Here is a 24,336-nt window from a genome sequence, read left to right as displayed (position 1 = left end):
TAACAGAAAACAGTGATTAGGCATCACATTATTATGCCTGTCACAAACTTTAGCCTGAGAAAATCTTAGCTTCCTGAGAAAGTTTTTTACAGTAGTTGAACATGTCTTCTAGAACACATTTTCTAATATACTTAACATTTTAAACACTTGAGAGTACAGTTTTCCCCATAGAATATATATGACACCAGACCATATTTCATATCTTTAGAAAAATCCACTTATTCATAGTGGCAGTTTGAGATTATTTATGAATCCCAAAAAAGATTATGTTTGTAAAGTGGTCTGTTCTTTTGGGTGTGATACCCTTTGAATGTATTAGATTCAGCTGATATTTCTTGATTAAATTACCTGTTAAGATTAGGGCTTTGATTCAACCACATCAGTAGGGCATGACTCAGGGTTGAGTCCCTGTCCCCTTGGTGGGCTGATATTAATGGACACTTACTGAAGAAGACACATGAAGAGAGAGCTCCATAGACAACAGGGGAGAGAACTTTGTCAGCTTTGTCCCTGCGACCCCTGGAAGAGAGATGAGCCATTTGCCTGACAGTTTACCGCTAACCTTGAGAAAAGATCAGAGTGGCTGAGAAGCTCCGGAAAGAAAAAAGCCCTTTGCTAGCCTGTAGCTGAGAGAGGGGAAGGCTGAAACCTCCCAGAGATCATCAAGCATCTTGCTTCAACATGTGGCAACTGACTTTGGTGAGAAACCAGCCTTGAGATGGATTCTTTAGGGCCTTGTAACTGCAAGCTTTTACCCCAAATAAATACATGTTATAAAAGCCAACAGATTTCTGTTACTTTGCATCAGCATACTTTGGCTAATACATCCATGAAATAGAACTGTTTTACTCTCAAGCAAAAGAAACATTTTCTGTAATAATATTAAATTGTCACGATTTTTTTTTTTACTCTCAAGTGAGTTTATACATCTCTGGTTATTAAAAATTATTTAAAAATTCCCTATAGGTGATTCAGTAACTCAGTGTCCCTTTGGGAAAACAGAGAGAACAAATGTTCTTGAAGAATTTTAAATCCATTAAGTGTGTCTAGAATGGGGTAGGACCCTGTTACTCCTTTTTTCCCACAAAGATGGGAAATCAGCCCACAAAAGAGAAGAAGGAAAATAGCAAGGTGACAGAAGAGGAAGCAAAAACTGAAAAACAATAAATAATTAGAAATGACTAATTGGCCACACGGCATCCCAGTAATTTTATTTAATGTACCTATACCATGAAGTCAAACTGACAAACAAATAAAACGTAACTGTTTCTTGTTCTATTATACTCAGGACCTATACACAATTATTATGGTCCATTATGTATACATGACAGAGTTTGAAGAATGTAGAAAAGACATATTCCCTCTTTCATACATACTTAAATATCAATCAATATATATTTATTAAAATTATTGTGCAAAATACTGTATTAGGCAATAGGGAAAATGAAGGTATAATATTTTTCTACTTTGAGGAGCTAATAATCCAATTGGAGAGGTTTTCACAAAGAGAGGGAGAGGGGGAAAGAGAGAGAGAGAGGGAAAAGAGAGAGAATACGAGAGAGGCCAACATAAATTAATACAAACTATTACAAGACATAATTCATTGCTAAATTTTGCCATGGAAATTAAAAGTGATACAGGATTCAGAAAAGATGAGAGTTTGTGAAGTTTTAAATTATCTTCCTATAAATCATTGGGTTTTTCTTCTCTTGTAAGCAAGGATGTTAAATTCCATTTAATCAAATTTGAGGTTAAATTTATATTCTTAATTTTTCCTCTAGTCATACAAATTCCTTTTCTCTCCCTTCTTTGCCTACTCATCACTCAGTACTCATTTCTTTTGGGAAGCTTCCTGTCTTTCTTTCTTCTCAGTGTCACACTTTTTTCTCTTTTTCTTTCTCCCTGATATCCCAGATGAACCCAGCATATGGTAGGAGATGCACTGGACACTTTAAAAGCACCCTGTGCTTTCTCTGTCATAGATAAGTATCATCGTAAAATGCGGTAAGTGCCATTTATTTTTCCTACTATACCATAAAATCCATGATTACAGAATATATGTCTAGATTTTCATTCTTTTACTAGTATCTAGCATAGCTCTTGATTTTATAAGTATCCCTTAAATGAAGGAATGCCCAATAGTACATATCTTGGTCTTTAAAATAAGCAACACTCAGAAGAAAATACCAAGATAGTCTTCAAACATACCATTTGAAGGGCTGAAAGTTCTTCCGTTAATCGAGAAATCTGTACATTATATTGTTTTCTTGTGTTTGCAACCTGTAAATTAAGATGTTTACAAATTATTTAGATCCAGAATAAAAATGATTACTATCTGATAAAAACATCATTTTGATAAAAAATAAAACTGTACTCTTTAAGGAATAAAAGATAAATAAGCACAAGAACAGCCAGGAATTTGCATGAAAGGAGAAGGAATCTGAGTAGGATGCTATATCTAAAAGAACAGCAGTTGTTAACCATTTTGATTTCTGGATCTTTTTACACCATAAAAACAAAGAGCTTTGGTTTATAATGGGTTCTTTCTATCAGTATTTAAAAATTAGAAGTAAAAACTGAGAAAATTTAAAAAATTTACTTACTAATCCTTTAAAAACGACAATAAGGTCATTATACGCAAACACAAATAACCTGTTTATAGCGGTTTGGAACTTTACGTACCCCAGAAAATCATGTTCTTAAAGCTAATCCATTCCTGTGGGTATAAATCTATTGTTAAGTAGAGCCTTTTTTTTTTTCACATTTTTTATTTTTTTAAAGAAGATACCAGGAATTGAACCCTGGTCCTCCTATGTGGGAGGCAGGCACTCAATCACTGAGTTATATCCAATCCCATATTGTAAGTAGAGCCTTGATGGGGTTACTTTCGTTAACAATTCCATTTACAATTTTGCAAATCCCTTAACAATAATGGAAGCTTAATATCTAACGAATGCTGCCAACTACACCAAAATGTTTTGTTAAGGAAAAGGCAGAAACTCTAAATGCTATATAAAAGCAGCTTTATTCAATTAAATGAGTTTCAGTTTATATCAAAGGATTATAATAATTGGGTAATCACAGTAGAAAATAATTAATTAGAGATATAGGAAAGAATGTAAGCATATACAAACACTCATCAAATTGGAGTAAAACACAACATCTGATCTTTTACGAGGCCGGGAAGTCCCTCTGGCAGCCGATCAGAGTCCCAACTGGAAAAATGGTCCCAGGCAGAGTGTCTCCCTCCTGGGTGAGACTTCAACTGGCAGCCAAAAGGGGCCCTACTTTTATAAGAGACCAAATCTATGATCTCAAGGTGGTCATGCAACTTGTGATTTGTCAGCTCCCTTGGGAAAAACAATCCCCGTCTCCAGGGGAATGGCCAGTTCCCCCGAGGAGGGACATCATGCTCCAAAGTGCTCTATTCTATACATGGTACACTGAACAGGAACATGAAGGCTTTCAGTTTTTAGTTTTACAGAGGATACAAACAGGACATGTTCTGATGAAGGTTTACATTGTGTTTTTAAAATAATCTATTTTATAATATACTAACCCTAGAAATTCTTGGGGAACTTTGGATGATAAAAGTTTACTGATGATATACTACTGGTATCAATATTCCTACACAGTATCTTTTTGTAATTAATAGACTTTATTTTTCAGAGCAGTTTTAGGTTTTCAGAAAAATCGAGCAGAAAGTAGAGTTCCCATATACTCCCTCTCCCACTATACCCACTTTCCCCTATTAACATCTTCCATCAGTGTGCTATGTTTACTACAATTGATGAATCAATATTGATGAATTATTAGTAACTAAAGTCTATAGTTTGCATTAGAGTTCACTTTGTGTTGTATATCTCTATGGGTTTTGACAAATGCGTAATGTCATGTGTCCATACCAAATAGTTTCACTGCCCTAAAAATCCTGTTCTATATTTGTTCATCCTTCTCTCCGCCCCAGCACTACTGGCAATCATTTATCTTTTTATTATCTCTAAGCTATCTTTTTAAAAAGCATGCATAGTTATTAGAAAAAGATATTATCATAGGAGCCGACCTGATTAGTTGTGACTAATTCTTCAAAATATCTTTTGCACATGAATTGTACTGTTTCTGCAGATATTTAAAATATTGTTTTAAATAAAAGTTGTCTTTACAGAGTAATTTACTTAACACAAGTATACAATGAGCAATATGAAAAAATTCTTTTATTTATAAAACAATTTCTTCAAAGTTATTCCATTTTTTGTGTATAATCCATTTTTTGTGTATAATTTTGTGTATAATTTTTTGTGTATAATTGTGTTTTTCTCTAGACTTGCTCTATGGCAACACTTTTCAAAGTGTGGTTTAGGGAATCTGTAGGGACACAACAACTTTCATAATCATAGTAAGATCTTGTTTGCTTTTTTTCACATTCATTCTTTCACCAGTGTGCAGTCTTGTTTTCCAGAGACTACGTGATCTGAGATAATACAACAGGTTGAATACAGAAGCAGATTTGACAACCTGTCTTCTATTGACAGAGACATTAAAGGAATCTGCAAAATTGTAAAACAGTGCCAATCTTCTCAAATTTTTTTTGTTGTGTAAAACATAGCTATGTTTCATAAAAACATTGTTTTAGTTTGCTAGGTTGCTCAAAGCAGATATCATGAAATGAATTGGCTTTTAGCAATGGGAATATATTAGCTTACAGTTTGAGGCTGTGAGAATATCCAAATCAAATCATCGTCAAGGTAATGCTTTCTTCCCGAAGACCAACTGCCAGCAATCCTTAGGTCCTCTGCCACAGGGAAAGCAGCTGGTGGTCTCTGCTGGTCTCCCTTCTCTTCTGAGTTTTGTTGCTTTCAGCTTAATTCCCCAGCTTTTTCTCACTCTCTGTATTATCTATTCATTCTGTTTATAAAGGACTTCAATAAGAATATTAAGACCCACCCTGGGCCACATCTTAATGGAAGTAACCCCATCAAAAGGTTCTACTTACAATATGGGATTGGATGTTAATCCAAGGAAAAAAAAAGATGTGTAATAAGAAAACCCCTAAGTAGGCTGCTTTTAAAACAATGGCACAAGTTTAAGCAGTAAGTGAGGGTAGACTCTGACTTACCCTGTGAACTGGATGTAGCCTACCAATATTGGCTTTGGGTGGGGTTTGTGGCAGAGGCAACATTCTAAACAAATATCCCTTGGGTTCTAGTCACAATCATGGAAAGGGGCCAAAGTACAATACAGTCTCTTAGGAAAGCATCTATGTGCAACATACCCTGCCCTGTTAAAGTCTGAAAGCTCAAAGGACAATGCTAAAAAGAGTGGATATATTTGCTTAGTGCAATTATTAAGTGATTTAAAAAAAAAGATTTATCTACTTTATTTTTCTTTATTTACTACCCCTCCTCCAGATGCTTTTCTTATCTGTCTGCTCATGGTTTACTCCCCTTCTCCAGGAGATAACCAGATACCAAACCCGGGACCTCCCATATGAGAGGCAAGTGCCCAATGGCCTGAGCAACAACTGCTCCCCACAGGCTGCAGTGTCTGCTGGCTTGTGGCATCTGCTTGCTGTGGCAGGGACGCCGCCCAGCTTGCTGTGGTAGGGGCGGCGCCTAGCTTGTTGTGGCAGTGGTGGTGTCTCACTCATTGCAGTGGGGGTGGCATCTAGCTCGTTTGTGGTGGGGGCAGCATCTAGCTGGTTGAGGTGGGGGCGGTATCTGCTCGTCTTCTTTTAGGAGGCACTGGGACCCAAACCCAGGATCTCCCATGTGGGTAGGTGGGTGCCTATCTGGTTGAGCCACATCCACTGCCGTATAAGTGAATTTTATTTTCTTTTATATACTTTTACGTATTTTCCATTTCTTTATACAATGAGCTTGCATTATAGCTTTTTTGATCATACATATTTTTGAATAAATTTTTTTATTAGAGAGATATATACCTTCTATATACCTTCCCTATTATTAACATTTTGCATTATTGTAGTACCTTTGCTACAACTGATAAAAGAATGTCATTATAGTTGTACTATTAACTATAGTCCATAGTTTACATTAGGGTTAACTGTGTTGAATAGTACTATGTTTTTTAAAAAAATTTTATTCTGGTAACAAATATTTATAGCCTAAAGTTTTGCCTTTAACCATGTTCAAATATATAGTTGAGTGGTATTAATTAGATCGACAATTCTGTTACCATGGCCATCCATTGCTCAAACTTTTCCATTAATCCAAATAGAAATCCCATACCAATTGAAGATTAACTCCTCATTCCCTACCACCACCCTAGCACTTTGTAACCTGTATTCCAGTTTCTAACTCTATGGATTTGCTTATTCTAATTACTTTCTATAAGAGAGATCATAAAATATTTGTTCTTTTGTGTATAATTTATTTCTCAACATGATGTCCTCAAGCTTCATCCATGTTATTGCATGTAAGAGAATTTCATTCCTTTTTACTTCTGAAAAATATTCCATTTTATGTATATACCACATTGTTTATCTATTCATTGGTTGATGGACATTTGGGTTATTTCCATCTTTTGGCAATTGTGGATGCTGCTGCTATGAACACAGGTGTAGAAATATCTGTTTGAGTCCCTGCTTTCAATTCTTTTGGGTATATACCTAGATTATACATAACTTTCTGAGGAACCACCAAATTGCTTTCCATACCAGCTAAATCATTTTACATTCTGAACAAAAGACTAGTGTTCCCATTATGCCACATTATCTCCAACATTTGTTATTTTCCAATTTTTAAAAACAGTAGCCATTCTATTGGGTATGAAAGGGTATCTCACTGTGGTTTTGATTTGCATTTCCCTAGTGGCTAATGATGTTAAGCATATTTGCATTGCTTATTGGCAATTTGTATATCTTCTTTGAAGAAATGTCTACTCAAATCTTTTGATCATTTTTAAAAAACTGGGGTCTTTTTGTTGTTGAGTTGTAAAAGGTAAGATTTCAATTTATATTCTGGATATTAAATCCTTCTTGGATATGGGGTTTCTAAATATTTTCTCCCATTGAGTAGGTTGTCTTTATACTTTCATGAAGTACTTGGATGAACAAAAGTTTTGAATTTTGACAAAATTCCATTTATCTATTTTTTTTCCTTTGTCATTTGTACTTTGGGTATAAAGCCTAAGAAACCACTGTCCTATGTTAACAGTGTCCTGAAGATGCTTCCCGACATTTTTTTTAGGACTTTTATAGTCCTAGTTCTTATAGTTAGGTCTTTGATCCATTTTGAGTTAATTTTTGTGTATGATGTGAGGTGAGCATCCACATTTATTCTTTTGCATATAGAGATCCAATTTTCCCAGTATACCCTATGTTAAAGAGACAGTTTTATCCCCATTGTGTGGACTTGGCACCATTTAAAACTTTAATTGTTCACAGATGTATTTCTGAACTCTCAATTTGGATTCAAATGGTTTATATGTCTGTCCTGTGCCAGTACCATGTTGTTTTTATTATTGTAGCTTTGTAATACTTTTTAAAATCAGGACATGAGGGTCCTCCAACTTTGTTCATTACAAATATGGATTTTGCTATCTAAGCCCCATTAAATGTCCACATAAATCTGATTCTGTTTTTGCAAAGAAATTTGTTGGAATATTCATTAGGTTTGTATTGATTGTGTAAATTGATTTGGATAGAATTGAGATCTCAACAATATTTTGTTTTAATTCATTTATTTAGGTCTTCTTTAATTTCTTTTAGCAATTTTTGGTAGTTTTCCATGTATAAGTCCTCTACATCCTTAGGTTAAATTTATTCCTAGATATTTGATTATTTTAGTTGCTATTGTAAATGAAATTGCTTCTTGACTCCCTCTTCCTATTGCTCACTACTAGTGAATAGAAACACGAATGATTTTTATATCTGATGATCATGTACTCCACCAATTTGTGGAATTTATTAGCTATAGTAGCTTTGTTATGGATTTTTCAAGTTTTCCATATATAGAATGGATCATGGCATTTACAAACAGGGAAAGTTGTACAACTTCCTTTCCAATTTAGACTTTTTTTTCCCTTCTCCTTTGCCTGATTGCTCTGGATAAAACTTCCAGTACAATGGTGAATAACAGTGGTGACCATTGGCATCCTTGACTTGTTTATGATCTGAGAGGGAAAGTTGTTAGTCTTTCACACTGAGGTACGATATTAGCTGTGGGATTTTCCTATATGTCCTTTATCATGTTGAGGAAGTTTCCTGCTATTCTTAATTTTCTAAGGGTGATATAGTACTTAGGGAATCAGTTAGGGAATATTGCTTCCACTCCAATTTTTTGGAAGACTTTGAGTAGAATTGGTGTCTTCTTAGAGTATTTGGCAAAATTCATGAGTGTAGCAATTTGATTCTGGGCCTTTCTTTGTTGGGAGGGTTTTGCTTTTTTTTTAAATAAAATTTTACTGAAGTATATCGTACATAAGGAACATTCATAAACAATAAGTGTATGATAAAAGTTGTGAACTTACAAAACAAGCACGCATATTATACAGAGCCCCTGCCATCAACACCTTGCATTGTTGTGAAACTTTTGTTACAAATTTTGAAATAGCAAGATTAAAATATTACTCCTAACTATAGCCCATATCTTATATTTAGTGTATTTTTCCCTATTCGGAGGTTTTTGATTACTGATTCAATCTTCTCACTGTTATTAGTTTGTTGAGATCTTCTATTTCTTCTTGGGTCAGTATAGGCAGTTGGTGTGTTTCTAGGAATTTATCCATTTCTTCTAGGTTATCTATTTTGTTGGTGTACAGTTGTTCATAATAATTTTTATAATTCTTTTTATATCTGTGAGTTCAGTAGTAATATTCCCCCCTTTAATTTCTTTTTTTTCCAATTGGTTTTATTTTATTTTTGTCCCCAGTGTTCTTTTTTTTTTATCTTTTCTTTTAAAGATACATAGATCACACAAAACCCCCTCTAATTTCTAATTTCACTTACTTGTATCTTCTTTTCCCCTCATCGTTCTAGCTAAAGATTTGCTGATTTTTTTATTCTTTCAAAGAATTTCTTTAATTAAAAAAATAATTATACCTATTTATCTCCACTCTAATCTTTGTTCTTTCCTTTCTTTTGCTTGCTTTGGGTTTAGTTTGCTCATCATTTCTGTATTCTCTATTTGTGACATCTCTCTTCTTTTTAAATTTAAGCATTCAGAACTAAACATTTCTCTCTCAGCATTGGTCGGCTGCATTCCATAAGTTTTAATATGTTGTGTTTTCATTTTCATTCACCTCAAGATATTTCTTAATCATCTTTGTGATTTCTTCTTGATATCCAATTGACCAATTGTTTGCTTAAGAGTGTGGTGTTTAATTTCTACCTATTTGTGACTTTTCCAGTTCTCCCTCTGGTATCGATTTCCTGTTTGAGCACTACGTGTCTGGGCATGGTTCTCTTCCAGTTTATTCTGTATTGGTTTTCTTGAATTGCATATTCATGTTTTTATTAAATTTGGGAAGTTTTCTGCCATTATTTCTTTGAATATATTTCTTCCCTTTTCTTCTACTTCTGTGACTCCCATAATGTGCATACTTGTATGCTTGATGGTATCCCACAGGTTTTGTAGGCTGCTTACTTTTTAAAGTTCTTTTTTCTTTCTGCTCCTCAACCTGCATCATTTCAACTGTCTTGTCTTCAAGTTCAGGGATTCTTTATTCTCCCAGTTCCAATCTGCTGTTAAAATCCCCTAGGTAAATTTTCATTTGTTATTGTGATCTTTCATTCTGTGGCAGTTTGAGATTATTTATGAATCCAAAAAAGAAAAAGATTATGTTTGTAAACTAATCTATTCCTCTGGGTATGAGGTGTCTTTGATTGGATTACCTGTTAGGGTTAGGTCTTTTGATTTGACTATGTTAGTGAGCATGACTCAGGTTGAGTCCCTGCCCCTTTGCTGGGTCTGATATAAATGGACACTCATTTAGACAGATGCCAGGAAGAAAGAGCTCTGTCATTTTTGATCATGCCATGTAACAAAAAGGAGAAGGCTTAAAAAGCTGAGGTCCTGGGGAGATGAACTGCTTTGTCTGATAACTCACAGCTGAAATCAGAAAGTGTGCAGAAGGCCAAGACTGATATAAAAGGCGTTGAAAGAAACAAGCCCTTTGCCAGAGAGACAGGACTACAGGATCACTTAAGCATAATACCTCAAGAGGCTGGGCCCACAGAGCTCAAGAGGAAGAGAAAGCCCAGAGCAGAAGGAGAGACCTTGCAGATATCTGTGGCCATGCTGCTTTACCATGTGGCAACACACTGGGATCAACAGCGGCTGACTTTGGTCAGAATGCATCTCTGCTGATGCCTTGATTTGGTCTTGGGACTATAAACTTTTACTCCAAATAATTACCCTTTATAAAAGCCAGCAGATTTCTGATACTTTGCATTGGCATCTCTTTGGCAGACTAATACAAACTCCAAAACAGAAATCTTATCTCTTTTTTTGAGATTCTCATAATCATTGTTTTCCTTATATCCTTTAGTTCTTTCTGTGTGTTTTCCTTTACATTTTGAGCATATTGAGGATTTTTTTAAAGTCTTTTTTATCTTGTTCTTTTGGACGGGTCATCATTTTCTTTTTCTGTCTTTTTTTTTTTAAAGATTTATTTATTTATTTATTTATTTATTTCACCCCCACCCCCACCCCAGTTGTCTTTTCTCTGTGTCTATTTGCTGCGTCTTTGTCTGCTTCTGTTGTCTGTCAGTGGCATGGGAATCTGTTTCTTTTGTGTCATCTTGCTGTGTCAGCTCTCCGTGTGTGCGGCACCATTCCTGGGCAGGCTGCACTTTCTTTGGCGCTGGGCAGCTCTCCTTAAGGGGTGCACTCCTTGCACGTAGGGGACACCCCTACACGGGGGACACCCCTTCGTGGCATGGCACTCCTTGCGCGTGCATCAGCACTGCACATGGGCCAGCTCCACACGGGTCAAGGAGGCCTGGGGTATGAACAGCGGGCCTCCCATGTGGCAGACGAATGCCCTAACCACTGGGCCAAGTCCGCCGCCTCTTTTTCTGTCTTGTAATCTTTTGTTGCACACTGTACATTTTAATACTGCAAAGTGATAACTCTATGATTTGTTCCCTGAGCTGACTGTTCTTTATGTTTGTATCTAGCTAGATTTCCTTGAGTGCCAGGAGCTAACAAAAACAAACAAAATGAAAAAAACATCTTTCGCCCTCTTTGCAAATTGGCTCCATATTGTCTGATGTTTTCCTTCAAAGTTTAATACTCCTATCAAGGTGAACAGCCTTATGAAGGTAATAATGAAGTGCAGGATCCTCTCTATCTTTTCTGTGCCTGTGTCTTTTTCTAGGTTTTGCTCTTATGGCCTTAGGATTTCCTACTTTTACAGGAATTTGAATGACTTCTCTACTCCCTATGAAACTGACTTTTGCCCCTTCCTGGGTCCTCAGCTGTATGACTTAAAGCAAGTAATACTTCGCTCTAGGTAGCTCTGACTTAGTGCTTTCTTATAGTGTTTTAGCTGTCTGTAAGTTACTTCTGCCTGAAGGGGAAGTTCTGGGATGGTAAGCCAGAGATGAGTTTCCTGTTTCAATCTTTCAGTCAGATAGAGTGGTGTGAACATATATAAACACCATAGGGATTACTCTATTCTCTCCAGTACAGGATGAGAGACCCACAATGGGAGCATAGGGTGGATCCAAACCATGCCAGGGAGGGTATAAGAGGAGTGGCTAACAAGGGTGCTATGAGCTTATTCTACCAAATTTAAACCTGTGGTTTCTTGGTTCAGTCCTTTCCCAGTTACTGCAACACTTTAAACTGTTTTCTACGGTTTTGAAAAAGATGGCTTTGTCAGTTTCTCTAATTGTGGAGGATTCTGTGGGAGAACAGCACCCAAGTTTATTTTAAATGACTATTTTGGTTGACTGGACCATATACTGCTTTTTAAAAAAAATTTCTTCAAAACAACCACACATACCATATCGGATTCCCATACATCACCACACCTCCAACACCTGACATTGTTGTGACACATTTGTTACAAATAATGAAAGAAAATTGTACTAATATTACTGCTATCAATAGTTAGTAGCTTATATTTGGTGTATTTTCCCCATAAACCATCCTATTATTAACATGTGGTTTTTTGTTTGTTTTTGTATTACATTTTGTTTTTTAAAGTAAACTTTTATTGAAGTATATCATTCATACATGAACATTCATAAACAAGTGTACAGTAAAAATCATGAACTTACAAAACACAACATGCATGTCATTATATAGGGTTCCCAAATATAGGCCCCCCACCAACACCTTGCATTGTTGTGAAACTTCTGTTATAAACTACAAAACAGCATCGTCAAAATATTACTACTAACTATAGCCCATATCTTATATTTGGGGTATTTTATAGCCAAACCACTAAATTATTAGCACCATATATTAGTATTATGTATTTGTTATAGTTCATGAGAGAATGTTCTCATATTTGTTCTGTTAACCACAATCCATCTTCCACCACTGGATCCCTGTATTATACAGCCTCATGTTTTATACAATCCATTCAAAGTACACTAAGTGGCTCTCATTTTCATCAAAGAGTTGTGCTATCATCACTCCAATTTTAGAATGTTTTCATTACTCTGAAAGGAAAAATCCCAAATTCCCTTATACCCCCATTTTGTTGCCTCTTAGAAGTGATATATCTTCTTTGCCATAGCCATAAAAATATTACAATATCACTATTAACTATCACCTGTAAGTTACATTAGTTGAAATTTTCCCATGTATTGCCACATTCTTAACACTTTGTAAAACAAGAACATTCTTATATTTATACTATTAACCACAATCTTAATCTACCACTGAAATCACTGTTACATATACCTTAGATTATTCTTTAGTTTCCTTCCAATTGACATTTATGTCCACAGACTATCCCTCTCAGTCAGTTTTATTTATAAATCAGCAGTGTTAGCTATACTCACGATAATGTGTTACCATCAATTCTATTCATTTCCACACTTTTGCAATAACCCTTATTAAAAATTCTACATACATTCCTATTCTCAACCCATATTCTATCTCCTAGTAAGCTATACTCTAGAGTTTATTATCTCCATGAGTTTACTCATTGTATTGAGTTTATATTAGTGATACCATATAAAATTCATCCTTTTGTGTCTGGTTTATTTCACTCAAAATAATATCCTCAAGGTTCATCCATGTTGTTATATGCATCCTGATTTCATTTCTTCTTATAGCTGAATAGTATTCCATTGTATGTTGTAGCAGTTTGATATGGTTATGAATTCCAAAAATAGATATTGGATTATGTTTCTAATGTGGTCTATTACTGGGTGTGATTGAGTTATGATTAGGGCTTTGATTGGGCCATGTCATTAGGGTGTTGAGTCCCCACGTACCAAGGTTAGGCATGACAAAGGACAGAGTTGGAGCTTTTGAAATAAGGAGTCTGATGCTGAAGTCTTAAGCTGGACTCCCAGAAAGTCAGCACACAGAGGAAAAAGAAGCAAGCCCTGGGAAGAGAGGACCTGAGCCAGGAGAAGAACACAGAGGAATAGAGACGGCTCCTTAGACAGGACAGAAGCCCCAGGGAGAGAGACAGAGCCGTTTGCCTAATAGTCTATAGCTAACCTTGTGGAGAGAGGCAAAGCCTAGAGAGCCTCATGGTCTACAGCTGATCTTATGGAGAAAACAGAGGAGCTGAGCCCAGAGGAACTCAGGAAACCTGAACCCTTGCAAGATGTTGGCAGCCATTTTGCTCCAACATGTGAAAATAGACTTTGGTGAGGGAAGAAACATATGCTTTATGGCATGGTATCTGTAAGCTCCTACCCCAAATAAATATCCTGTATAAAAACCAACCAATTTCTGGTATTTTGCATCAGCACCCCTTTGGCTGACTAATACAGATGTACATACCACATTTTGTTTAGCCATTCATTAGTTGATGGACACTTGTGAATAATTCTGCTATGAACATGGTGTGCAAATGTCAGTTTGCATGCTTGCTTTCAGTTCTTCTAGGTATATTCCTAATAATAGGGTTGCTGGATCATACGGCAGTTCTATAATCAGCTTCTTGAGGTACTGCCAAACTGTCCTCCACAGAGGCTGCACCATTCTACATTTGCACCAACAGTGAAGGAGTATTCCTAATTCTCTAGCACTTGTAGTTTTCTGGTTTTTTTTTTTTTTTTTTTAATCATGGCTATTTTATAAGTTGTGAAAGAGTATCTCGTCATTTTAATTTGCATTTCCCTAATAGCTAGTGATCCTGAACATCTTTTGAAGTGCTTTTTGGCCATTTGTATTTCCTCTTTGGAGAAATGTCTATTCAAGTCTTTTGCCCATTTTTAAATTGGGTTACTTGTCTTTTTATTGTTGAGTTGTATGAACTCTTCAAATAACATGGTTATCAGAGCCTTGTTGGATATATGGTTTCCAAATATTTTTTCTCATTGAGTAGGCTGCCTTTTTACTTTCTTTACAAAGTTTTTTGAAGAATAAAATGTTTTTGAGGCAGTCCCATTTATCTGTTTTTCTTTCATTTGCTTGTGCTTTTTTAATAAGGTTTAAGAAATGACTGCCTACCACAAGATCTTGAAGATGTTTCCCTACATTTTCTTCTAGAAGTTTTATGGATATAGCTTTTATATTTAGGTCTTTGATCCATTTTGAGTTAATTTTTCTATAAGGTATGAAACAGGGGTTCCTTTTCTTTTGGATATGGATAGCCAGTTCTACCAGCACTATTTGTTAAATAAATTGTTCTGGCCTGGCTAGGTTGGCTTGAAAGCCTTGTCAAAAATCACTTGACTTAGTGTGAGGGTCTATTTCTGAGTTCCTGATTCAGTTCCATTGGTCAATCTGTCTGTCTTTATGCCAGTACCTTGCTGTTCTTAACAACTGTAGTTAAGTAATATGCTTTAAAGTCAAGAATTGAGAGTCCTCCAACTTCATTCCTCTTTTTAAAAATATTTTTGGCTATTTGGGGTCCCTTATCCTTCCAAATAAATTTTATAATTGGCTTTTTCATTTCTGCAAAAAAGGCTTTTAGGATTTTTATTGGTATTATATTCAATCTGTAAATGAGTTTGGGTAGAATTGACAGCTTAACGATACTTAGTCTTCACATGCATGAACATGGAATGCCCTTCCATTTATTTAGGTCTTCTTTGGTTTCTTTAAGCAATGTTTTGTAGTTTTCTGAATACAGGTCCTTTACATTCTTGGTTAAGTTTATTCCTAAATATTTGATTGTTTTAGTGGCTATTATAATGGAATTTTTTCTCACTTCCTCTTCAGATTGCTCATCAGTAGTGTTTAGAAGCGGCTGAGTTTTTGCATATTAATCTTGTATCCCAGCACTTTGCTGAACTCATCTATTAGTTCTAGTAGCTTTGTTGTTGATTTTTTGGGATTTTCTAGATATAGGATCACATCATCAGTGAATAGTTACAGTTTTACTTCTTCCTTTCCTATTTACATGCTTTTTATTTCTTTATCTTGCCTAACTGCTCTACTGGAACTTTTAGCACAATAATGGAAAAAAGTAGTGCCAGGGGGCATCCCTGTCTTGTTCTGTATCTCAGAAGGAATGGTTTCAGTCTTTTACCATTGAGTACAGTATTAGCTGTGGGTTTTTCATACATGCACTTTACCATGTTGAGAAGGCTTCCTTCTATGCCTACCTTTTGGAATGTTTTTATCAAGAAAGGATGCTATATTTTGTCAAATGCCTTTTCTGAATCAATCAAGATGATCGGGTGATTTTTCTTCTTTAATTTATTAATGTGATTTATTTCACTAATTGATTTTCTTGTGTGGAAGCACTGTTGCGTATCTTGGATAAATCCAACTTTATTGTGGTATATACTTCTTTTAATGTGTTTTTGGATTCAGTTTGCAAGTATTTTCTTGAGGAATTTTGCATCTATATCCATTAGAGAAATTGGTCTATAATTTTCTTTTTTTGTAGTATATTTATCTGCTTTTGGTATTGGGGTGATGTTGGCTTCATAGTATGAGTTTGGTAACATTCCTGTCCAGTTTTTGGAAGAACTTGAGGAAGACTGGCATTAGATCATCTTTGAATGACTGGTTTAATTCACCTCTGAAGCTATCCGATCCTGGGCTTTTCATCTTTGGAGGTTTTTGATGACTGTTTTCAGTCTCTTTACCCGTGATTGGTTTGTTGAGGTCTTCTAAGTCTTCTAAGGTCAGTATGGGTGGTTGGTGTATTTCTGGGAATTTGTCCATTTCGTCTTTGTTGTGTAGTTTGTTGCATATAGTTTTGTTCCTAGTTATTCATCGTATTCTCTCAGATGTTTCCTTTTTCTGTGGGGGCCAGGGGTAATGTCTCCCCTCTAATTTCTGATATTAATTATTTGCATATTCTCTGTTTTTCTTTGCCAGTCTAGCTAAGGATTTCTCGATTTTCTTGATGTTCTCAAAGAACTTTTAATTTTGTTAATTCTCTATTGTTTTTTTGTTCTCAATTTCATTTATTTCTGCTCTGATCTTTTTAATTTCTTTCCTTCATCTTAGTTTGGGGTTAGTTTATTCTTCTTTTTGTAGGTTCTCCAGTTATGTGCAGTTATGTATTAAATTTTAGCTCTTTCTTCTTTTTTAATGTTAGCATTAAGGGCTATAAATTCCCCTCTCAGCAATGCCTTTGCTGTATCCCATGGGTTTTGAATGTTGTGTTCTTGCTTTTATTCTTCTCAAGATATTTATGAATTCTCTTGCCATTTCTTCTTTGACCCAATGATTAAGAGCATGTTGTTTAATATCCATGTCTTTGTGAATTTTCTCTTTTTCTGTTAGTAATTTCCAGCTTTATTCCATTATGATCAGACAAAGTGTTGTGTATGATTGTGATCTTTATATTTACTGTGACCTGTCTTATGACACAATGTATGTCTATCCTTGAGAAGGATGTGTACCCTGTTTTGGGATATAATGCACTATAAATGTTTGTTAGGTCTGGTTCAATTATCATATTATTCAAGCTCTGTTTCCTTATTTATCCCCTTTCCAGATGTATTATCCAGTGCAGAGAGTGGTGTATTTAAGTCTCCAACTATTATCATAGAGATGTTTATTTTCCCCTTGGTTTTGCCAGTGTGTGCCTCATATATATTGGGGCACCCAGGTTAGGTGCACAAATATTTATTAAATTCTTGGTGAATTGCTCCTTTTATTCATATATCAAGACACTCTTCATCTCTTATAAGTTTGGTGTTTAAAATCTATTTTGTCCGATATTAGTATTGCTCCTTCAGATTTTTGTGTGGAAAATCTTTCTCCAAACTTTCACTTTCAGCCCCATGTGTGGAAAATCTTTCTCCAAACTTTCACTTTCAGCCCAATGTGTCCTAACATTGGAGATGAGTCTTTTGCACACAGCATATAAATGGCTCATATTTTTAAATTTATTCTGTCAATTCATGTCTTTTGATTGGGGAATTCAACCCATTAACTTTCAACGCTATTACTATAATAGCATTACTTACTTTGTCCATTTTATCTTTTGGCTTGCTGTTGTCATAATCTTATTATTGTCTGTCTTTTCACCCTTAAAGTTACATTTACTAATAATCTTCACTTCTACACTCTTCTCCAAGTCTCTCACCCTTGTTTCTTCCTTTCAGGCTCTACCATTTCTTTAGTATGTCTTGTGAATCTGTTGTTTTGGTAACATACTCTCAGATTTTATTTGCCTGTGAAGACTTTAAACTCACCCTCATTTTTCAAGGACAGTTTTGCCAGATAAAGAATTCTTGGTTGGCAGTTCTTTTCTTTCAGTACCTAGAATACAGTGCAGTACTTTCTTTTTGCCTCCATGGTTTCGGTAAGTTGGCACTTAATCTTATTGAGGATCCCTTGTATGTGATTCTTTGCTTTTTTTCTTGCTGTTTTCAGAATCCTCTATTTCTGGTATTTGTCATTCTGAATAGTAGGTGTCTCAGAGTTGGTTTATTTGGATTTATTCTGTTTGGTGTGTGTTGTCCTTCTTGGATACTGATATTTATGTCTTTCACAAGGGTTAGAAAGTTTTCAGTCATTATTTCCTCAGGTAATCATTCTGCCCCTTTTCTGTTCTCTTCCCCTTCTGGGACACAGTTAATGTGTATGTTTGATTTCACTAATTCTTCTCTTCTCATACCTGTGCCTGGATCTCCAGTACCTCTTCTTGCTGTGCAGTCTTTTGGTGTGTGACCACTAGCATACATTATCTTTCCCAGGAGCATGTGGATTTTCAACAAAGCTGTTCCCCAAGGGATTATTAATGATCCTCGTGAAAGGGGAGGAACGCTTGCTCTAGCTCCTTCAGTTTGACAATGAACTCCTCAATTCTTTCAGCAATGGTTTCTTCCTTTGCCCTTTGTGTGTGCTGGTTCTGCTGCAGGCCAGAGATATCATGGCTAATCAATCTTTAAACAGTGGTCAGAGCTCCCTTCTGGCTGAAAGCAGGAATTTAAAAATCTAGCTCAGGGATCCTTGTGGGGAAGGAGTTAATCTTTACCACTTTTCTGCTCATGTCCTCCTGGGCCCTGATGGTCAAAGCATAGCTGGAGTAGTCCTGGATCCTGTCTGCCCACTGAATCTCTGCATTGTTCCAGCCACATTGCTCACAAGTAAAGGAGCTCATGTTTATTTCTCTGAAGAGGGAGATCTTGGTGAGTAGGTGTGTCATACCATGCACAGCAACTCGATCTCAGTGGGCTTCTGCTCCTCATCCTCAACATTGATGGGCCAAAACAAGCCCCCTGGAGTGGTAGCTTGGTCCAGAATGGGCAAGGGGTTGGCAGCAGCTCCCAGAGGCCCTGGTTCTACAGCACTGGTGGCTGATATCACCACCACGTGCACCCCAGGCCTTGGCTTCCTGCTTCCCATCTCTAGTGTAATTTTTTAAAAAGTTTTAATCATTTTATTCTTCCCCCAAGATGGCTCCCTTGTCTGTCTGCTTATTGTTAGCTCACTGTGTCTATGCATTGTGTCTGCTCATTGTCTCTCTAATGTATTTTAAATATCATCCATTATGTCTTTCATTCCCATAAGTCTTACTATTCTTTGCAGGCTTTCACACTGTTCTTTATGTTTATCCAGTGTCTTCTTAATATCCTTTATCTATTTAGTTATATTTTCCTTCAACTTCTTGAATTGATTTAGGAGATTTGTGATTATTATTGATTAGTTGTCTTAAATAGTATGTCTTGTCAGGATTTTTGTTTTGTTCCTTTGGCTGGGCCATATCTTCCTGTTTCTTAGCATGGTTTGTGAATTTTTGCTAATGCTTAGGCATCTGATATGTTGGTGAACCTACTTTAATGATCAAGTTTACTCTCTTATCTGGTGGTTTTGTTTCATGGATCTTTGATTTTTGGTTCAACATATTCTAATTCTTTAAAATTGCCCCTTTTAAGTTATCAAAATAGGGCCAGGAACTCACTAATGGGGTGCAGACCTGTTCCCAGGAGTTTGGGACAAGAGACACCTAATAGCTTTTCTCCTTGCAGTTTCCTGGCTGAACAGCAGTTGGTGCCCATCAGCAACTCTTTCCACGGAGGCGATTCTTTCAACCTTTACTTGCTGGTAATTCTGGTCTGGCCAGAGTCAAGATTCAAAGTAGGTGCTGCTTGGCAAATTCATTGAAGAGAAACTACTCTTTACCCTCCACCGTACCCTTCCTCTTCGCAGGCAGAAAGACATCTGTTCCCCTCTCAGCTGGCTGCAGTGAACCATGGGTTTTATCCATGCTGTTAGCCCTGAGGGTGGGGCATGGGTGCCATTCCCATTGCAGTAGTTAGTATCTCAGTTTTTGCTTCAGCTTCTTTTTCTCTCTGTCCCTCACCCTCCTGGGGGATGTGCAGTACTCTCCTGGTCTGCAGATTCCCAAAGCAGGTCCCTGGGCCACCTTTTGTTCTTTCTTGGTTGTTTTTTCTGTGAAAAGAGTTAAGCCTTGCCTGCCTATTCTGAATGCCATCTTCCTATTATTACTTTTAATATCTAGAAATATTTACTTAAAAATAAATCAATTTAGCAACTGTGGGGAACTCAGAGAGAGCAGGGACCCAGCAAAGTTCTTGGCACATAGAAAGTGCCCAACAACAACTTCTGAAGGAAAAGTTGGAATATCAGGAAAAAGCTGGATATAAAAAAAAATTAAGGGTAATATCTGTGGCTAGCAGATTTGGGAGTAAGAAAGCAAGTTCAGTTTCAGAAATGTTGAGCCTCCAATGCTTGGTAGGACCATTTAGATGGGGAAATAATTAGATTTCTGGAGGAAGATAAATATTCATGTTTATAGAAGTTTGAACTGAATATAGAGACAATATTTTTGAAAATTACACTGAAATTATGTAAAGGTTCAAGTAAAACACAATCTTCACCAACCATAAAAGCAATGTGAATTTATTTTAGAATTAGGAAATACAATTAGAGGAGTCCTCATACCATGAGTAGTATGAAAACACATACTACTCAAAATATATTAAAATCTATTTTTTAATATGCCATGAAGACTATTTTAGGTTACGGTCTGAAGTTATTGTATTCTCATCTCTCAGAATAGGACATGGATTCCTACAGAAAAGATAAGATTAGGAATAAAGAAAAACAGGCTTTAGTTTGAATTTGCCTCAAATTAGAAATTTTATCATAGGAAATTATCTGGTTTCAGTCAAATGGTGACAATATAATAGATAATATACTTTTTTTTGAGTTAACAGGCTGGGGATTAAAACCATATTGTGGGGGCTGAGTGAACATCCCTGTTAGAGTCTTCTGCAGGGATTCGGCTGGGCGGCGTTGGAGACTCTTTGGGACCGGATTGTTTCGGGATTTTTGCTGGTCCGGAGGTGTCTGGACATCGATTTGGAGGGAAGGTAACAGAGAGGATTCGTCTGTGAAATATACACGGAGATCCCAGCTACCTGCAGAGGATTCCCTTCTTGGGTAGGCGGAGACGAGGCATCTAGCCCCGCTCGGTGGGGCTGAGCCAGGCCGGGCCGGGCCGCGGTAGCGTTTGGAGCCGGGCGGGGCCGGTGCAGGCCCTGGCTGCGGGCCGCGGTAGCGCTTGGAGCCGGGCGGGGCCGGTGCAGGCCCCGGCTGCGGGCCGCGGTAGCGCTTGGAGCCGGGCGGGGCCGGTGCAGGCCCCGGCTGCGGGCCGCGGTAGCGCTTGGAGCCGGGCGGGGCCGGTGCAGGCCCCGGCTGCGGGCCGCGGTAGCGCTTGGAGCCGGGCGGGGCCGGTGCAGGCCCCGGCTGCGGGCCGCGGTAGCGCTTGGAGCCGGGCGGGGCCGGTGCAGGCCCCGGCTGCGGGCCGCGGTAGCGTTTGGAGCCGGGCGGGCCCGGGTCAGGCCGCGGCGGGTACGGAGCCGGGCAGGGCCGGTCCAGGCCGCGGTGGCGGGAGGTGGATGCCGGAGCCGGCTGGGCCGCTGTAGCGAGCGGAGCTGGGCGGAGCCAGGCCAGGCCAAGGCGGCCTGAGGAGCCGGGCAGAGCCGGTCCAAGCCTCCGCGGCGGGCGGAGCCGGGCCTGCGGAGGGGTTTCTGTTTTTTTTTGTTTTTTTTTTGTTTGTTTGTTTGTTTGTTTTTTTTTTTAATTTTACTTAATTTTTTTTTTTTTTTTTTTTTTTTTAGCATCTGCAGTACTGGGGAGTTCGTGGGCCCTGGGCGGCCTATTGGGGGTTTGTGGGAAGGGAGGTGCTTGCAGACCCATTTGGGCAGACAGACGGGGGGGTTTTAGGGCAAAGCGGGGGGAAGTTGTTGTTTTAGATAGTGTTGCAATTGTGACACGTGTGTACCTGTATCTCTCTTCTCCCTATCCGTTCCCCACCGTTTGCCCATCCTCTTTTTCTTTCTTCATTTCTTCTTGCCTTTCTTTTTTCTCTATTATAATTAGTTTGTTTTTTTTTTTTTTGTTTTTTTTTTCGGTTTTCTCTTTCCCTCTTGTCCCTCATCTTCCACTTATTTTTACTTTAATTCAAGTATACAATAGGTGCTACAGGGAACACCTCACATTTGCTGGGTTTTCCCATCCTCCACTGCCTCATTTCTGTGTGAACTGATTTAGGCTACCTACACTATCCCCCTTCCCCTGCATCTTGATATCCACTATCATCTACTGTCTCTCCTATATTCCACCCCCCACCTCCCGTTCTTTGATCCACAAAGTCTCTAACTCTTAATTTCTAATACCTTTGTTCTGTTTTCTGTCTATTATCCACTCTTGAAACTATTACCTTTCTTTTCTTTTTCCCTCTCTCATGAAAACAATAGCTGTGTAGTTCATACCATATTCCTCCCAAATTCAGTCATCAACTTCATAAAAGGTACTCTACCTACAGCTATAACTCTATACAATCTACATGAATCTAACCTCCATCCTTCCAGATCTCATATTCCTGCTTTATTAACATACATCACCAATACAACTTTACACTTTTCCCTTGCTTACACAATTGCCTTTCCCCAACACTAATACTTTCCTCTAAAGTGAACTTAACCAACAACAAGTAACTAGAATAAGAAGATAAAAGTGACAAAGAGAAGATATAACACCTGTGCAAAAATAACAACTAATTAACCTCCAAGAGCAGACAAAGAAGCTAAGGAACTGATTAAATTCGTCAAAATAAAGAGATGACCAGAAAGCAACAAAAATCTACGAACCAAACCAATAATCAGGAAAACATGGCTGAATCCAATCAACAAACCAATAATCACGAAGGGGAGCAAAACTTGGCACAAGCAATGAAAGATCTCAGAACATTTATCACCGACAAATTTGATGCAGTAATGAAAGAGGTTAACAACATGAAGACATCACTTGGAGGGGAAATTGCAGACATACGCAAAAACATAACAGATATGATGGGAATGAACACCACAGTTCAAGAAATCAAAAATACACTTGCAGCAAATATCAGCAGACTAGAAGAGACAGAGCAGAGAATTAGTGATGTGGAAGACAGTACATCAGAAATCAAACAGATAGTAGAAGGGGTCAATAAGAAGATAGAAAAAATCCAATTAGGATTTAGGGACCTGAATGACAATGCAAAACGCTCAAACATACGTATTATAGGCATTCCAGAAGGTGAAGAGAAGGGAAAGGGGTCAGAAAGAGTGTTGCAGGAAATAATGACTGAAAACTTCCCAAATCTACTGAAAGAGACAGATGTACATATCCAAGAAGCACAGCGCACTCCACAAGTCATAAACCCCAACAGGCCCACCCCAAGACATATACTTGTCAAATTATCCAATGCTCAAGACAAAGAGAAGATCCTAAAAGCAGCAAGAGAAAAGAAAACCATCACATACAAGGGAAGCTCAATTAGATTAAGTGCTGATTTTTCTTCTGAAACCATGGAGGCAAGAAGACAGTGGTATGATATAGTCCAGGTACTAAAGGAAATAAATTTCCAACCAAGAATACTCTATCCAGCTAAACTAGCATTCAAACATGATGGAGAGTTCAAAATATTCGCAGACAAACAGAAACTGAAAGAGTATACCAACAAGAAACCTCCCCTTCAAGAAATTCTAAAGGGAGTTCTGCAGGAAGAAAGGAAAAAACAGGAAAGGCAAAGTTGGAGGAGAGTATAAGACCAACAACAACAACAAAAAAGACAAAAAAAAATATACAAACAAAATATGACAAACACAAATCCAATCAAAATATGGCTAACACAAATAATTCCTTGATAGTAATAACACTGAATGTCAATGGATTAAACTCACCTATCAAAAGATTCAGACTGGGACACTGGATAAGGAAATATGACCCATCCATATGCTGTCTACAAGAGACACATCTTAGACCCAGAGACGCATGGAGATTGAAAGTGAAAGGCTGGAAAACAATCATACAAGCTAACAATAACCAAAAAAAGGCAGGAGTAGCTATATTAATATCAGACAAAATAGACTTTAAATGTGAAACAATTGTGAGAGACAAAGAAGGATACTACATTTTAGTCAAAGGGAAAATCTGTCAAGAAGATCGAACAATCATAAATATCTATGCCCCTAACAAGGGTGCCTCTAAATACGTCAGGCAAACGCTGGAAAAACTAAGTGAAAGAATAGATACATCTACAATTATAGTGGGGGATTTTAATACACCACTATCAATTCTGGACAGAACATCTCAAAAGAGAATCACCAAAGACACAAAACATCTGAATAGTATATTAGAGGAGCTCGATCTAATAGACATATATAGATCGCTACACCCAAACACAGCAGGATATACATTTTTCTCAAGCGCACATGGATCATTCTCCAAGATAGATCATATGCTAGGCCACAAA

General features: G+C 37.4%; 1 protein-coding gene across 1 annotated transcript in view; it reads right to left on the bottom strand.

Moving 5' to 3' along the window:
* Positions 1–24,336, bottom strand: part of SCLT1 (sodium channel and clathrin linker 1) — a 289,648-nt gene that overhangs the window by 106,762 nt on the left and 158,550 nt on the right. Inside the window, exon 14 of the mRNA XM_004466256.4 lies at positions 2,209–2,280. Within this exon, the coding sequence (XP_004466313.1) occupies positions 2,209–2,280 (72 nt within the window). The remainder of the gene's footprint in view (positions 1–2,208; positions 2,281–24,336) is intronic.

Source organism: Dasypus novemcinctus, chromosome 1 (assembly GCF_030445035.2).
Source record: "Dasypus novemcinctus isolate mDasNov1 chromosome 1, mDasNov1.1.hap2, whole genome shotgun sequence".
NCBI classification, from domain to species: Eukaryota; Metazoa; Chordata; class Mammalia; order Cingulata; family Dasypodidae; genus Dasypus; species Dasypus novemcinctus.
The sequence above is the reverse complement of the archived record's forward strand: the minus strand, read 5'-3'. Positions and strand labels throughout refer to the sequence as shown.